The sequence below is a fragment of the Galeopterus variegatus genome, unplaced genomic scaffold, assembly GCF_000696425.1.
Source record: "Galeopterus variegatus unplaced genomic scaffold, G_variegatus-3.0.2 Scaffold5724, whole genome shotgun sequence".
Classification (NCBI taxonomy): Eukaryota; Metazoa; Chordata; class Mammalia; order Dermoptera; family Cynocephalidae; genus Galeopterus; species Galeopterus variegatus.
Window position 1 is genome coordinate 48,214 of NW_007731835.1, and position 19,135 is coordinate 67,348.

The window sequence follows — 19,135 nt, forward strand, 5'->3', positions numbered from 1 at the left end:
ATTAAAATTGACTGGTAGAGAAGAATCTGTATATGGCTATGTTATTCTACATTGTTATACACGTCTTCATCAAATATTAGAACTATAATTAATTAAAACTTTTTTTAAAAAGCAAAACTATCAGGCTGAGAAACTCTGCACAGATTAAAACTATAATTGAGAAACTATTCTTTAAGATGCTTGGCAACTTTTATAAAGTAGTCAGAATGAAGCAAGCCTAACATTTTGCCAGATTTATTTTTTTAATGGATCTGCAGGATACAAAATAGATCATCTGTCCAAGTCACAGATATTTTGTAACAGTTCACAGAGTCACAAATCACTAGGGCTGGGAAAGGCCTTAGAGTCTATAGACAGGTAGGAAACAAGGAAAATTGGGATGGTTTCCTAATGTGCAAGGCCTTGCCATGCACAAATATCATCACAACCTAGCTCTTAGGACTACCCTGGCTTGCTCTTGAGACACACTTTTGCAATAGCAACTCTAGATGTCACTGACAAAGTTAAGGGAGAGACACTATTATACAGCTTTGGGCTTCCTCATTTCATTAAAAAACTAGAAATATACCTTATTTTTTAATAGGGTTTCTGTGGCTTCCATGAATTTTTTTCCCAAAAGCCACATCTGTAAACAAATATGTCATGTAAACTCTGGTGCTAAAGAGGAGAACATTCAAATCGAGAACATACTAAAAATGTTTATTTCTAAGAGTAACTATTCATAGTTAGCTATCATGACTAGGATAACATTGTGACACTTTATGGATTAAAAATTTTTTTTTCATACATTAAAGACATAGAAGACATTTACAAATACAGAAACACGTTAAAAACACCAAAATTATTTTGGTTTGTGTTAAATATGATTATGTGTTTTTGTATATACAGAAGCAAACAAAACAAAGTAACAAATACGTAGAAACAAACACAACAGTATAACAAAGGATTACTCTAAGGTTTTCAGCTTCCTGCATTCTCATTCACTGCTGATGTACTTACTGTTGTGAATGACGATGTAGGACCTAAGTTGTGCTTCCTTTTCTAGCTTGCTTCTCAAATATATTTCCCCTACAGTAGAGGGGAATAGGTAGTTTGGTTTAAGGGCCTTTTGTGAACTGACTGAACTGAGTACGGCTAGGGAAGGAAACTTTCACATTTCTACTCCTTACATTTCTGACCATGCTGTTCTTCAAGCTGCCTTTAGGGTAAGGCTCACAGATAAAGTGATGAACTATTTTAAATTGGTAATGGCTTAATTATAGCATTTTTCTTTTCTCAACTTCTTCAATAAAAGGAAATGACTTACTGATTATAATTCTTGTGCAATAACTAAAAATTAACTATGCTACTAAGGGAAGTCCTTAAATATATATTTTATTAGGAACATGCTTATAATGCCAGACTGTAGAATCAGATGAGAGGGACAACACATTAAGGAAAGAACTAAATTTTAAGGCTATATCAATTATTTTAAACAAGAGAAAGGCTTTAAATGGTTTTAAACTGAAGAGAATAAGATTAAGAATAATAATTAAAATTTTTAATCAAGCCAAATAAATAAAAAGATTTGCAGGTTGAATATTTAACATATACATAACTATCCATAGACTATGAACAACGAGGAATAAAATAATGACAACTACAGTTCAATTTTTACATCCAGAAGATAAGGGTCATCTGCATATTATAAAATATCTTAGCTTTTTGTTCACTGTAGTTCTGTTTAAAGTAAGTACCAGAGGATATTTTTAGTTCAGCCAGAAGTAATCAAGTTATTCAAAGGAACATTATACATATGAAATTCAGAAGCTAGTTTCAAGGATACATGCCATAAAAAATTATTATATCATGAGGAGCAAGCAAGATATAGTTAAGAAGAATGATAAACTATTAAGATAAGTTTAAAATATAAATTTTGCATTTTGTCAGTACCAATGCAGTAAGAGAATTTTTACTCACTTAATTTATTTCTCCTGATGAAGAGCTTCAATGAAAGCATCAAGTTTTTCTTGAATTTCTCTAACTTTCTCTGGAGATAAAAATATAAATCAGAAAAATAATTATTTACTAAATGGTTTGATATACTTCTTTAAGTACTGGGGAAAAGGGAAAAAATTAGAGTCTTACCATACCATCTTATACCCAAATAAATTTCAGCTAGGTTACAGTAGTAGCTCTATGCCATTTTTTGGAAGGGAGAAGAGGAGAGTTGTGACAGACCCTTTTGAGAATCTAATAAAATTTATGGACGTTTACATAAAAAAAGCATGTATAGATAAATGTACAATTATGTATAGAATTTTAAGGAATTCCCAGGTTTTCTGAAGCCCAAGGACTCAGTCAGCAATGCCTGGAACAGAAGAAAATGTAAAACAACGAAACTACTTTAAAAAATTAAAAGAAAATACAGGTGGGTATTTAACTGGCCTTACATGGGAAATGACTTTTTATGTATACAGTAACAGGAGGAACCACAAAGAAAAAGATCAACCAATATGGCCACATTAAATTGTACAATCTATATCTCAAAATGCCATACAATTAAAAGATAAAGGAAACTGTGTGAAATATTTGCAACAACATGATAAGGGCAATAATATTTAAAAAATACATATAAAAAAGCACTTTTCCAGCTACGTATGAAGAAAGAAAAGTTTAAAAACACCAAAGCTACTAAAGGCAGATTTACATTACTTATTTGATTCTAGGTTTTCATGCTTTTAGACCTCCAAATAAAATCTATAATTTCTCTCTGAAATGTAAACTTCTTCCACAAATATGAACTATTTACGGTACATGCCAATCTTCTATTAAAAGTGGAAAAATCATGACTTATACTCCTTCATTGCTAACTTAATCATACCTCTAAAAGATAAATTATAGTAAGAATGATAATGAATGTATTTGTCCTTTTAACACAATTTAATATATCAGTGGGAATTATCAATTAAGTGAGTTGACTGGTTCAAAGCTAGTGAACTAGAGGCAAAACTGGCAAGCATTCTACTTTCTATTTATAGGAAAATCATATAAGATGCATTTAATATTCAACAGTTGTATCTTTTACATTTAAAAGTAAATAACCTGCAATTGAAGATATAATATCCTTTTTAACAACAAAGCAACTTTAGTGGAAAAACTGTCCTTTTATGAATTCTTATTAGCTTTTCAGGATCTCAACAAAGCCTATAAAAGCCTTTATATACATATAAAGAACATAATGTTTTCATATTATTTTTTCAGTAATTTAACACTTCTAATTCTTGGTATTAGATTGAGACTAATGAAAAATCTGTGGAGGAAAAAACTCTACTGTTTTAATCAAACTATTTATTGAAAAAATATGATAATATTTATCAGAAAGACAGCATTAAGACCTTACATATAAAATCAAACTATAGAAACTAGAAAAAAATAACCTCAATCCATTTCTTAGGTAAGTCTGTATTTTTTGGTAGGCTGACTTGCATTTCTTAAACAGCAGTCAAACCAGTAAACATACCTGCTTTACCAAAATAAGGCCTCATTCTTAGTTTTAAAATTAATTCATCTAGTTGCTTAGAAACAGCTTAGACTATTTCTTTCAATAACTATTTAGAGTTTCACATAAGTTCATCAGCTGAAGAAATTTTTAAAAAGGGGGGAGGGTAGGAGAAAACAGTTTCCTAATCTGTCTTAAAGAATTTTGGAAATGAATGGGTCTTTTAACTTAAACAGCACAACACATGGAAATCTCAAGCAGGGGTTTAGAGCCTCAGCAGCTCCTCTAAAAATTTCAATGAGAAATATTTCTACTTGGGTAAGCTATACTGTATGAACAGAGGAAATCCAATTCCATTTGATACACAATTTGAGTACAAAAGGGCAGCTGCAGAGCCAGCTCTATCCACCCTTTTGTCCTATCAATGACCTCCATCCTCAACTGGACAGACTATCTGCAGGAGCATGGTAGTCATGTTCACTCACAAGAGACTGTTCAGAGCAAGATCTATTTGTATTGAAAGATATCAAGAGGCACTCTGATGAAGGTGTCTAACTCTGTAAGGCCTAAATGAAAGTCAAATTTTTCTAAAACTAAGGGGTAAGCAATTTTTTTCTAAATGAAAATAAAAGGAATATTTATTTTAATATGAAAACCACAGAATGGAAAATTGCCAAATTTCTCTTTAAAAGCTATGCTTTTACAAAATATTTCATAATTAGAATATCAGAACATAGTACCACTACACCTTAAACCTCAGCAATGATTAAGGGCACCAAAGTAAGTTACTATGAAGTAATGGGGACGGGGGTGTGGAGGGAGAATGGAGGTAAATGTTAAAAGAGAAAAGAGCAACTGTGATCTAACTTAGAAACATTCATTGTTTTGTTTGTTCTTTCATACTTATATAACACACTTGATGGAGTGATATTGGTGACACTGATGATATCCTTCGTTTGAGAAGCATTCCTTGCCTATTCTCTAAGTCTATGAAGTGTCTACTGTTTTGAGTGTTTTCAAATCTGACATTTCATGTGATCCTCATATGACCCTGCAGGTATCACTGCTAAGAAGGAGGCCATTAAAGCCTGGAGGGTTAGCACTGTCCACATTCCTGATTCAGAAACACATACTACATCTGCTACCATATGCTAACTCTAAATTATGACAAAGTCGGTTTGTTTCAAGTATTACCTTTTATGTGAAATAAGACATATTTTGATAAAACAGGGAACAGAACAAACAGTTCCTGTAATGCCCCAGTATTACAGTACTTTCAAATTCCAAAATCTAACTGTGTTTAACTATTTCACCATTAGAAACTGCTTTTTCACAGATATGTATGTATAGATCAGCATGGATAATTATAAAGCAAACTCCCTTTTCTATTAAATATTTGAATTAAATATTCATAACTAGAGAATTCTTATAAAATGTGTGATTTACTTGATAAATTAAACCAACTCAGGAAGAGATTAACAAACTGCTATTTCTGTTACACAGAAATAGTCAATTCTACATATAGTGAATACTGAGTCTATTTTCCATTTATCCAATGTTTACTTAAAAGATGAGCTACTTCAAACATTAATTCATTGTGCTTCTTGATTGAGTCATGAATATTCCCATAATCCCCAACTCATAATCATCAGTCTCAGTGAATGAAGTTCCTTCTCTTTTTTTTCTTTTCTTCAGATGACTTGACACCCATTCAAGTTTTGGGTCTCTTTATCTCCACATGAAATAATACTGCTACTTTCATTTTCTTTTTGGGGCTTCTGATACTTGTTCTAAAAGTCTCAAATATAGACTAATCTGTAATTAGGTTTTGAATACACTGTGAATACCAAAAGGCCAAACCTGTGAAAAGGTTCACTTCAGTAGTAAACAACAGTTCAGAATAGGAATAAAGAACCACACACAAAACACTACCACATGCACTGAAATAAATCTTTTACAACTTGTGATGTTTTTAAAAAAAGCATGAAGAAATAAGAGGTTCACTTACTCATGCAGTGTACTTTAAGCAAACCACATATCCAAAGATCCAAATGTACCTTAACAGAACTGTTTAGGAATAAAGAACCACACACAAAACACTACCACATGCACTGAAATAAATCTTTTACAACTTGTGATGTTTTTAAAAAAAGCATGAAGAAACAAGAGGTTCACTTACTAATGCAGTGTACTTTAAGCAAACCACATATCCAAAGATCCAAATGTACCTTAACAGAACTGTTTTATAACATGCTGCATAAGCACTTTGTACCAAGCTTTAGGACACCTTGAAGGTGAGATTCTTTTGTAAAAAGCTATTCACTAAAGGACTGAAAATAAAAGGAACACATCTTATTATGTAATGTATGTTTTATTAGACAGTTACACTATGTAAGTGCCCTTCATTTAAAGGAATCTAGGGTATGGGGAAACAAGGAAAGAAAAAAAGGTGAACAAGAGACCACCGTCAAGATTCTCAAAATGTCAGTCAAAATCTTAGATTTAATCTTAGAAAACAAAATGTGCATCTTTTACAGGTGATGAAAGGGTGCACTGACTTTATAGTCAGAAGTATATAGCTAAATCTAGCACTTAACTTCTGAATTTTGGCCCTATAGTTTTTTTCCTAGAATTAGGCATGATTATTTTTAAACAGACTTACTGATAAAGACAAACAGAATACTTCTGCTTGTTACAGAAGGAGGCATCAATTCTTATGTCCTGGAGAGCTGTTTAAGACTGGTACAGTACTTTCAAAGCTAGGGTTCCTAGAATTCTGGGTTGTGTGAAGGCTGGGTTATTTCCATTATTTCAAAAATTCAAATGGAAGTCTTTGGGCTAGAATTACATCCATTATCCTACCAACTGTTTATTTAGGCTGATTTGGGGCTGTAACTGGTAGCTATATGTTTCTAATTTTAAAAAAAGTAAGTGTATTATTATAGACAAGGTGTTTTAAAACATGGACTTCACAAGAATATACAATAATGAAAGGAATGTTTGATAAAAAAATGAGGACTGCATGGTCTAACATCTCTAATAATCAATGAGGCGGTTATTTTACATGATTTTTATAAAGGAGAAACACAATGTAATGTATACTTTATAAGGTATATGATAATGTGGTATTTTGCTTATAACTGTGGGCAAGTCATAGTCCTAGTTTACCTATCTATAAAATGAGGGAATTTGTCCAGAAGAATTAAAAGCCCACATTACTTTAAAACTTAGGAATTAAATATACCATTCTAATTGATTACTTGCTTCTAATTGTGTCATCTTAAACTTTATCCACTTTTTGTTTATTTCTTAGTATCTTTTTATTTATTTCATGTTAATCTTCTGGTAAAAAATGTAATCACTAATTATAAAATTGTTCTTATGGGGATACGTAATTCATTTTGGAAAGATCATTTCTATAATACTTGTTTTCTAAGAATCAATGTGGGGAACTACAGAGACTACTTGCAGGAATTATCTACTTTTTAAAAAGTCTATCATTTAAAATCACTCAGCCTAGCAAAGTATTTGCTATGTCATAGATACCCACAGATATTTATTCATTGTTCATTCATTCACTGTTGAGTGATCTGACTTAACCAATACTTAATTCAAACCTTAAAGATGATTATAAAAAAATTTGCTATTTTATGACCTCAAAACAATATGATTTAGAAAGAAAGCTGTCCTTAAAAAGTTTCTGAGGTAAATTACAACTTATGTCTGCTAAATATATAAATAGTTCAATAGCGACTTGTGAGAAATTTAGTTTTGTTTTTTTAAAAATAATTCTTTTAACATAAGTATTTCTTTTTCTTTTTTTCCTTTTTTTTGGTCTTTTTTCATGACCGGCAACGGGATTGCAACCCTCGGTGTCGTGCCCACACCGCGCTCAACCAGTGAGCGGACCGGTCTCTATATGGGATCCGAACCCTCGGCGGGAGCGCCACTGCGCTCCCAAGCGGCGCACTCTCCAGTGCGCCACCGGGCCGGCCCTTAACATAAGCATTTCTACCAGGATCCTATTGGCTAATGCAATCAAAACCTCTTCAGACACCTTTTATATATTTTGAAGCCTATTCCCTAAAGGACTTCAGTGTGGATGAACATGGAATAGCCTTATATTGAGGATTTTACACTTGTCAGACCCTTCAACTTTCATAGGTGAATGGCAACCCTAATTACAGCTCAACTAATTATTAATGATTATGGATCTGCTTTAACTAACAACAAAGAGTAGTGCCAGTCCACGTGCTTGTCAATGTCAATGTGTGAAACCTTGAACTTTTAGCTTCCTGATACTAAAAGGCTGAGCTGCAAAAATAAAAAATACTTATGGAAGATTGTATGAGGGCTATATAATTCATCTATTTCTCCCAATACTATATATTTCATCTTTAGATAAGCCAAACCAAATAGCTATGTATTTGAACTGCATCATTTTGATTTCCCCTAGAATTGCTTATGTTACCAGCCTATATTTATTAACATTAATAAAGAGCCCTATTAAATCATTCATGATTATATGTACTCATCTGATTCATTATATCATCTAACTCTGTCTGCTTTAAGAAGACTGATGTGAGAAATTTCTCTCAGGTGTGAATGGTGGAAATGCCTATGCTTTTCCTAAGCAACTGTGTGTTGTCTGATGGCCACCATGAATCATATAATCAACTTTGCTTTCCATTTTACATTGGCCACTAGGAAGCTCATGGCTAAATTTGCAGTTTACCTCTAGCAAAGTTTATAGAACCCTTCAGCATGTATTTTGAGGGGTTCTGATTTTATCCCAAGGTTCACTTTATTTCACTTGGCGGGATTTTCCCTTTCCTTCTACCCAACTCTTTCACTTAAGTATTTTTATCTTTTGCATAGAATACATTTTTGTAAGCTGTTTCAAACCCTATTTGGCATAGGCCATGGCATTAATAAACTAACAAGCTAGTTTGCAGAAGATATACTTGGTGTGTAGAAGATATGGTGTATTGTGTGAATCAGCTGGCTGATTCACACAATACACCATAAAATTCTAAAAGTGATCTTCTTATGCTTGTAATGCTTTTTAAATCAGAAATTCAAGAACATTCTGCAGGGCAGGGGAGCAATATCTGTCACATGTAACCTTCTAAAAATTTTTCTGCATAAGAGAAAAAATAAATTATTATTATTACTTTTTTCCTTTTTGTCTTTTTTACTGACCAGTAATGGGATCGCAACCCTCGGTGTTGCGCCCACACCACGCTCAGCCAGTGAGCGGGAACCAGTCTCCACACGGGATCCGAACCCTCGGTGGGAGCGCCGATGCACTCCCAAGCGGCGCACTCTCCAGTGCGCCACCGGGCCGGCCCAAAATAAATTATTTTTATTTCAGCTCAATTCCTGGAAAACCCAGCAACTTAAATATGTATTCCTATTTATTTTCAGCAACAGAAGTAAAAATGATAAATTTTTATGAAATTCATTATCATCTTTACAATTGCAAAAGTTAGACAGATTCTATTATATGATTACAATCATCTACTGTGAATTTATTTTGCATCCAATATGTAAAATGTTCCATATTAATTATATCGGTCAACTCAAATCATGGCAAAAAAACTGTAAAATTTATTTTATATGCTAACTCATCAATAATATATTGCTTTATTTTCTCAAAAAAAAAAAAAAAAAGGTTAAAATACACCATTTCAAAATTAATACATCTGTTTTGCCCCCAATGAAAAACCTAAATATAAATACAGTTTTAAAAATGTGATTTATGCAATTAATTGAGAAGACTAAAAAAGATCAATAAAATGTCTCAATCAATTAAAAATGCTTTACAAAAAAAAATTCATTAGTTTTTTCTTTTCTATTTTACTCTTATTCTTAAAAGTATATCTTACAATGAATTTTGTTAGGAAAAGTAGAAATATTTTAAGAAAAGGAAACCACCCAGGCAGCCCTTAAAGAGATAGAACATCATTTATCACCTGCAAAGACAGATTTATAAGAAAAGGGCCCCTTCTGTTCCTTTAAGATTGAAAAACAGATGGGAAGTGAATGGACAGTCAATGGGACAAGAAAACACAGGGGAGGTGCTGCTGTATGTATGTTCCCAGCATAAGAAAGAGGTCAAGATTGTAACTGCATGACTGGGTCCTGGAAAGGGTCTTTCTTCAAGCTGTTACAAAGACAAACGCTGTTCCTCATCCTGCTGTCAAACTGTTATAAATATTGGTTTGTCAAAAGACCTTCAGTGCTGAAGCTTTAAATAGGAGGCGTAACAGAAGAATGAATCATGAGAATGATTCTTAAACAGTCAGCTCATTAATGTACTTTTTTAAAGTAAAGGAAAATAACATAAGATTGGAGAATGTAATTTTTATTTATGAAACGAGCTAAAAATTTATGAAAAATATGGAATTAAAAATTGCAGATTTCAATAAAGTTATGAAATGACTTTCAATCACTTTCAATTGAAAATTTTCCTTTTCAAATGAGATGAAAAGTAAAAATAAAATACAAGTCATACCTCTTAAATAAGATGTTGCATTAGAACAAAGTATTATTAAACTTATCAAAAGGAGAACAGGTATTCTGTTAGGCTGATCTCGCAAGTTCTGTTATGTATCACATTAACTATGTAAGAAAGCATCATTAATAATATTGGTTCCATAAGTCAGAATCAGGCTCAGAAAAATGAAAATAACTTCAGAATTCATTTCACATATTCATTACATTTAAAAAATCACCTTTAGGTTTTAAATCACAATTTCTTTTTTTCTGTAGAAAAGTAAAATCACAAAATTCAAACAGCAATGAGAAAATACATAGATTTATAAACCTAAATTAACTTTTTTGAGGAATGAAACCATTTCGTACCTCTTTAGGAGACAAACTCATTCAGATTCTTGATGATTACTTTCACTAGGAGAGTAGGCTCTAAAACTAACACATACTTAAAATAATACCAAAAAGAAAGCCAAATTATATTAACTCGGTTATCTATTGTCACCCACAAACAGAAATCCAGAGACTAAAGATGAACAAAATACCAAAACAATTCTACAAAGAATTATCTCTATCTCTAACAAATATTGTTAGCCCTAACTTTGCCATAAATATTTATGTAACTGGCTAAATAATTTACCTCAATGAACATCAATTTCCACATCTAAACAATGGGGATAATATCTTACATGCCTCATATGACTTTACAAGACATAAACGGACAAACATATCAAGTTTTGTAAACTGTAAAGCACTATAAAGATGTGAGGGACAGTTATGAGAGTTTCAAGCAGGATATGGATTCTAAAGTACCAAATGGTGAGTTACATGGGAATATTTTCTGTTACTGATGCTTGCCTGAATTATTGTTTTCTCTTAACTTTTAGTAATCTTGGAAAAAACAATTTCAGTACAAGTGAGAATAAAAGATTATGAAGTTAAGAAGTGAGGGATGGTTAAAAGTAGAGGCAGCAGGCAAACATTCAAAGACTTTTCCTGTGTAAAAGAGAATCAAGATCAAAAGTAGCTAGACTGCATGGAATGATCAATCCACTAGTTTTAAGATGAGAATGACTTGAGCATTTTTCAAGAAAGAAGGAAGGAAAGACATAAAGAAGACACAAGCACACATAGGAAGGCCAGGGTCCCGAATATAGGCGGGGGATTAACTCTCAAAGGAGAGTGATTTTTAGTACATGTTATGCTATAAAATGGTCTCTGGAATACTTGAACTATACAGAGTAACTGGTACTACAGATTTAACTTTTACTAATGCTGCTTATTCCTCTTAATGAACACTGTTGAAATAAGTTTATATGAAGAAAAGGATGAGAAATTTAGCCCATTCTGGTAGATAAAAATTAGAAATGAAGATGTGGGAGTATAAGAGGGAGCCAACCTAAGAGCTCTTCATGAAAAATGTGTTCCAGAAATTATGCCCCTAGGACTATACTCCAAATTTTGTTAAACTACAATGTCACACTGATTTCTCTGTGTGGTGACAAATTATTTTTTAAAATTTTGCCATTTATATTTTCTAATTTTCCACAATGCATATGTACTAGTTCTGTGATAATAAAAAGAATGTTAAAACAAACAGACAGACAGACAAAAACCCCCTAAAATTCTGGTAGTCTACTTGGTAAAGATCTATCTAAATACAGGTCTGTACATGTCACTTAAGAGTATGAAGTGATTCCATTAAAAGGAGACTACAGATGAAAAGACTTTAACTCTTGGCCTAGAAAGGAGATTTAACTGAATTTAGTAAAACTAGCAAACTTCTTTCTACAAGTCAAAATACTAAAAGTAGGGAATAGATAAAAGAGCTCTAAAGGTAGTTACAGGAAATGAGAAGAATTTAATGTGACTCCCAACCACTAAGGATGATGGTATGATGAGCAATTACTATGTGGTTCCATGACATGTCTCTTGGAATCACAACCACGAGGAGGTTATTTGGGAAAATATCTGTCACTTTTAAGGTCAAGCATATCATGTATTAGCCTTGTAAATTCCATGAATAACATAACGAAGATTATAAAATTTCTACGTAATTTTAAATTGTGCTCATTGGGGAGAAAAAAGTTTAGAAATGTATAAAATAGTAAAAAATCAAAATTCCCTTTGCCCTTAACACACCTCTCCAACTACCCTGAGAACTGCACTTCAAAGAGGTTACTGGTTTAGCATGTGTCAATCCACCAATCCTTCAAAATTTCTCTCCCCTTTAAAAAATTTACTCATATCTTGCTTAATTTTATTTTCTATATATGTTGTATAGGCCAACGGATTGTTTGGTGATTAGATTCAGTTTTCATTTACTAGATTCTAGTTTTTCCACCTCAGAAATGGAGAATATACGAAAACATAACAATTAAGAAACAAAAACAAAAGAAGGTTTAATCCCAACTTCAAAGATATTTCATTCTAATCTCTCTCAATGAAGAAAAGGTAAACAGTGTTAGAAAAGAAAAAAACCCAGCATAACTTCTAGTTTTAAATATGTACACTAGTTTTTTGAATAGATAAGAATATTTTCACAATAGCACATAAATAAAACCTACTTTAAAACAATAAATGGCAAATTCAATCCATAAATCATTGAGCTTTCTTGTCATTATTCTTTCTTTTAAAACTTCAGTTTTTTTTTCACTTAAAACCTGAGTTTAAAGCAAAAAGAATATATTTGCTAGTAAAGTGTTGAATACCAGTAGTCTGTATAACATTACTGAGAAGTAAATATCCTTTTAATCTTGTACTAATTTATCAATATCCTTCAATGGTGATTTTAAAAGAAAGACTTAGGCCATGAAAAATGTGCTTCATTCTAAAAGCCCCATTTTGAGTCTGGATTTTCTCATCAATAACTTGGAAAGCACACTAGTTGGGCCTCATCATGTGGAATTCAGTGTGTAAATAACTTCTTTAACACAGAAGACTCTCCCTGAGGATTACTTTATTCTTTGTGTCAACTCTGTCTTTCACTTTTTTTTTTGCTACAACACCAAGTAGAGCCTACTTCATCTATGCAGACTCGAAGAAAAATAATTTTTCACTCTCTTCCTATAGTTGCCTATAGTGGGAAGCCTGTATTCTGTTCAATTAAACAACACTAGACGTACCTGGAGTAAGGTTTTTAATCACTGAAGGAAGGTAAATAAGCAGTTAGGAAGAAAAATACTGGTTTAGATTCAAGAAATAGTGATCCGGAAGAAGGCACAGTGAGAGACATAAGAAATAAATAAGAGACTGCTTAGAGATGTGCTGAGAGATAGGAGAGATAAAACAGGATTGGGATCTTATACTTGGTGGGCCAAAGAAACACAGCAACTGAAATATAAGTAATGCTACAGGCATTATGGTCCTTACAGTTCATGCTTTCTTTGCAGGATACTTAATCTGTTCCTTGTGATTATGATTTTTTTGCCCTTCTAAAAATTCCCTCAGTACGCAAAATAAGATATGTGTTGATTTTATCCAAATTAATAAAATGACAAATTGTCTTTCTGTGAACAGAAAGAACTCTCTGGAATACCAGTTCAGGGGCATGTGGGTAGGTGGTGATGGCAGATGGCAAGAATCACCTATGGAGCCTTGTCAAAATAGATGCTAGAGCCCCATCTTTGGAAAAACAGTTTTAAATATATAACTTTCCTTTGTACTATTTTAAGTTCTAAATTCTGAGTATAATAATCTTTCTAGAATGATTTTCAGTCTCACATCACCTCAGGGCCACTATTCTCATCCATAATGACCTTCATGGATATGGCTGGTATAAGAGAAGTTTAGGAATGTGAAGTAACCAATGGAAATTAAATTCAAAGATATCTTGACACTTTCATTTTCTAAATGTAGAAGAATAAAATAATTCTGGCTGACTCAGGGTTCCATTTAGCTATGTTCAGACTATTTTTTACTAGAGTTTGAACATGGCATGAAGATATTCATATAACCATCCAATACATTAGAGTTATGTTTTAGAGTAAGCAAAATAATCCTTTTAGATTTAAGCAGCTATGGTACATTTCTCTTCTAATCTTAGCTTTAAAAAATGGCAGTATTAATTAGATCATTCTGTTGCTGCTCCTTTTTAATGAACGTAATTTCAAAAATGCACTAATCCATTTGTTTTCTCTCATTAAATAATATTATGAAGAACAGTTTTCATTATAAAAAAATGCTTTGTTACTGAATAGCTGTTAACTCAGAGAAAAAAGAAACTTCCATCTGTAGTCTATATTTCTAAGTTTTAGAGTCAAAAAATCTCATGCAGACTAAGATATAAAGGTTGTATCTTTGCTCCTTTCTAATTATCAAGAGAAAGCATAGGATGGAGGATAAGAGATTGGGAAAGTGAAGAAACACAAAGACAAGCCCCAATAGCATTGTATACTCCCAAGAGAAACAACTTTAAGTTTCAAGAAACAATCGCTTGCTGTCTGGGAGATGCTCAGGCATCAAACAATAAAGAATAGTCAACAGAGGCAAGAGGCTGAGCATGCTGCTGTGATTCCTACTCTCTAATCCCTTGGAGCTCTAGTAAAAAGGCCAGCTGTTGCCACCTCGTGTAGGGAGTCAGCAGAGCAAATTAACTGTGGGTGAAAAGAAGCTGAGGATATTGGAAAATTCTAATTTACTGGCCTCTTTAAACTATACTGTTTTTAACATTAAGGGTATCAAGCTATACCATTAATAAAAGACTGTACAATGATAGCCCAACTAAAGGAATTTTCCACTGTTTTCACATTTTGTTGGTAAACGAGATACAGCTTTGAAGTATTCAGATTTCACTAAAGTGTATCTTCTGCTCACATCAAGTAGAGAAATATGAATGCAAAAAACTTATTAGAAAACATATAAATAATCCCAATCTAGTTCAACAAAAAGCCTCAGCTTAGAATAATAGCCATTATACCCAATTAAAGATTCTGTATTTGTTATAGCTGGATTTTAGACTCTAAGTATAAACACAACCACACGGAAAAACTGAATTTTGGGCAACTTTTATATGCTTAACAATAGTGGAATTTGACAGAGTATACTTGGAGACATGTTTACAAGTCATAGAAAGAAAATTAGCTTCCTTTAATCTGGTTAGTGGCTTTACATACACTTTAGTGTTCCTTTACCCAGATGTTCCCTCAAAGTTTTCATATAGTTTAAAGTTTAAATTGCAGTTTTTATATTTTAGGAAGTTCATGGGATGTTAATGATTCTCATCAGCAGGAGCAGTACTAATATGTATGTCTTTCTGACCCACCCTGTGAAGGACAATGTTAACTACGGAAGCTTCCCAAAATAAAGGAGAATTTTATGTAATTATATTTCCGAGGCTTGAGGATTTTTTTGTAACCAAATTAGTTTGGCACAGTAGTTAAGAGACACTTACTACGACCTATATGTTTCTAAGCCTCCATTTCTACATCTGTAAAATGAGAAAAATAACTGTACTTATCTTAAAAGGTTGTGGATTATCTGGAATGGGAAAAGCACTCAATACTGATTCACCTTCATAAACACTTTCAAGTTTTGACACAAAAATGAAAAAGAATTTATTATAAAATGAGGAAAAGATTTCTTCGATCTTAGAAAAAGCAGTCTAAACGACTGGCAACGCCCCTTTAATTCCTGGGTATTGACAACTCTCTGATTATGTACACAGAGAGTAAAAAGTATAATTAGGGCTTTAGTGAACAAGATTAAAGAAACCTAAGTTGTAAATTCCAAGCAATTTATATAAAGGTCCAAAACCTCACAATAACCTAGTTAACAGAATTTCATGCTCTACTGATGAAACTTAGCAACAAACACTACCAGCAATTGTTACAAATGCCTAGATACCGTTTCCAAAGTGGGATGGGGTAGGAAACAAAATCCAACAAGTCTGTGAAATGTTAACACTCTTATTTATTTTATATGATGACAATCATAAAAAAAAGAGATCATAGGGCCGGCCCGTGGCTCACTTGGGAGAGTGTGGTGCTGACAACACCAAGGCCACAGGTTCGGATCCCTATATAGGGATGGCTGGTTGGCTCACTTGGGAGAGAGTGGTGCTGACAACACCAAGTCAAGGGTTAAGATCCCCTTACCGGTCATCTTTTGAAAAAAAAAAAGTAGATCATAATAGAAAGAACAATGTTGAATTGAGTCATAATATACCAATCTTTGCCTCTCCAAAGAAAGTACTTTAAATTACTATTTTAATAAACAGATTGGACACATTACTAAAAATGATGCTGGTAATACAGATAGATTTCATCTAAGTTGACACTGTATTTAAATATCTATTTTAAAAAATCCTTTGAATTAAACTTTCTACAAAATTGAAAGAATTTCATGAAGGTTGTAATGGGAATATTTAAACATTGGATAGACCTAAATGTGGGTAGATAAGTGCAAATAAGGAATCAAGGTGGAAAGATGAGCTGCATATCTCACTAAACTGTCCATGAGCTAATTCAATTCAGTCTTGTGACATCTTCAGAGATCATGTTTTCGAAAGTCTTGTTTTCTCTAAAGTATTTTCACATGACCTTGATCTATTATGTTATAAAAACAAAATTAAACCTTTATTTTTTTTACCCTTTTATGTGAAAGCAATTTCAAACTTACAGAAGACCTGCAAGAACACTAAAAAGAACATACTTTTCCTGAAATATTTACTGTCATCATGTCCCATCATCCCCCCAAATTCTATTGTGTATTAGCTATAAGAATATTTCCCTAAATAATTCCAATTTAACAATAAAAATTTTAAAATTAACATTGATCTATTATTACCATAAAACCCTTAGATACCACTGAAGTTTCACTGACTGTCCCATTAACATCCTTCAGAGCAAAAAGATCCAGCCACGACCACAAACTGCATTTAGTTTTCATGTTCTTTAGTCTCTTTCAACCTAGAACAGTTTTTCAGTCTTATGTTGTTCATGATCTTGATACATTTGAAGATTACAGGCTAGTTATTTTGTAGACTGTGCCTTAATTTGGGGTTGTGTGATGTGTTGTTATGGTAGGATTTAAGTTATACATCTTTGGTAAGAATATCCTAGAAGTAATGCTGGGTTCTTTTCATTACATTCTTTAAGGGATACATGGTTTTGATTTGACCATTACTGATAATATTAACCACGGTCACTTGATTAAGGTGGTGATTGCCAGGCTTCTCCACTGCAAAGTTACTCTTTTCTCTCTCTTAATTAGTATTTTCTGTACTTACGTAATTACCAATTCATGAATTCCTATTTCATTCACTGAGTTACAGTTTGTTTATTTTGATGCTCAAATTGTTCCAGGTTTGGCCAGTTGGAGCCTCAAGAGGACTTCTGTGTCCACTTGACATGTCCCCATCATCCTTTAAGCACTTCTTTCTACACCCTCAGATGCCCCAGGCTCATCTTTTCCTTTCCCTGCTCTAGCTAAGGAACCCACCATATCTCCAAAGAATCCTGGTTTCTACATATGACTCCTCTTCCCATGAGTCTCCTGTAACAAGAACAGGTGCACTCCTCTTTCATGTCTTTGATCTTCCTAACTCTAGCTTCATTTCAATAGTGAACATGGTATATCCTCTCGAGAATGTGAGAGAACAATGTACTACTTCTTATGTACTCATCTTAAAAGACAACCAGTTAGTGAATCTCTAAAGTAATGAAATGTTTTAAAATCAGACAAGTTGAAGACACAAAAAATAGGAATACATCAAAATTTCACAATCTCTACAATACCCTGTACTATTCTGAAATTATAACAAAAACTCTTCACTGGCTCCCTTTCTCCAAACTCTATTAACCAACACACTATGTTCTAATTGAACATGCTATACTATAAACTTTGATCTTTCTAATACAGTAGTAATTGTTAAGTGTTGAAAGTTTTCTGGTTGACAGGATCCATGACCACATTCCCAAGTGCTAGATAAAAGATAAACGGCAAGGAAAAGGCATTCTCAAGACTCTTTTTCAACTAACAGACCAAGTCATGGCTCATCTCCTTTAGTGACTGATGAAGCTAAGTCACTGGTGAAATCCTTGCTTCCAAGGACATTCTTTGGTACATTACCACCACTCTAATTTTATATGTACAAAAGTAGTAAATCATTTCAAGGGAGTCATATGACTACTTTCTCAGGAAAACCACCAGGAGAATATAATACTTGATTTGATAGTGTATACACATGAGGTAGTAATCCACTTTCTTCAAATATTTGATTTGGGAGTGAAGCATGATGAGGTAACACCAGCTCTATTATAAAACATGAGAAAAGACCCTTATTGTTTTTCAATCACTTAAAAATGTATATACTAGTAAAATCTATTGAAGTAGTTCACTTTCTAACAATTATATCCTGAGGGAGACAAAAGAAATATATTTGTATATACTGCAACAGTGACACACCTGTTCCTGTAACATTACTAATTTAGTACAAAATTATGAACCAAGGACTTCCAAATGCTTGTTGAAGTAATTCTCGTAACAATCCTGTGAAATAACCATCATAGTAGTCATTTTACAAACAAAGAAGCTAAGGCTTTGGGAGAATCCCAGTCTAAGATAACACAGCTAGTAATTGGCAGTTCAGATTTGAGCACAGATCTATGTTAGCACAAACATAACTATACTGCCAAACTGGTATGAAAAAACTAAAAGAAAAGTGACAGATAATGGACATAAAAAACGAGGTGTATTTTTTTAAAAAGGAATATTTAAAGGAAGAGAAAAAGGAAAAGAGAAAGCACCGAAGAGCTCAGATAACTAGAGTGAGAGAAAGAGATGATAAAGGGTGGATGGCAAGAGGAAAGCGCACTGCTTAGGCACAGGCTAGAAAAAAGAAAAACCTGCCTGGTTTCTTTTGGATATCTTAGTGATTCTATTGTAGTGATGTGAATTCAGCTTAGAAACTGTTTTCAGATCTGAAGATCTTTCTACTTAGCATCTGCTTTCTTTTAGATATCAGAAAACTTATAGCAAATTTAAGTACCCACTGAAAGGAAAAATACATTGTTTCATGAAGCTGAAATAAGAGAAACTTGTAATAAGATAGGCTCAAACAGAAGCACCAATCACAAGCATTATTTTTTTTTTTTACCGGTAAGGGGATCACAACCCTCAGCACGGTGTGGTCTGCACCACGCTCAGCCAGTGAGCGCA

At 33.0% G+C, this 19,135-nt stretch overlaps 1 protein-coding gene across 1 annotated transcript in view; it reads right to left on the reverse strand.

Moving 5' to 3' along the window:
- OPA1 (optic atrophy 1 (autosomal dominant)) overlaps positions 1-19,135 on the reverse strand; it is a gene marked incomplete at its 5' end in the record, with an annotated part of 96,090 nt that overhangs the window by 1,818 nt on the left and 75,137 nt on the right. Inside the window, one exon of the mRNA XM_008589883.1 lies at positions 1,960-2,029. Coding sequence (XP_008588105.1) covers positions 1,965-2,029 — 65 coding nt within the window. The remainder of the gene's footprint in view (positions 1-1,959; positions 2,030-19,135) is intronic.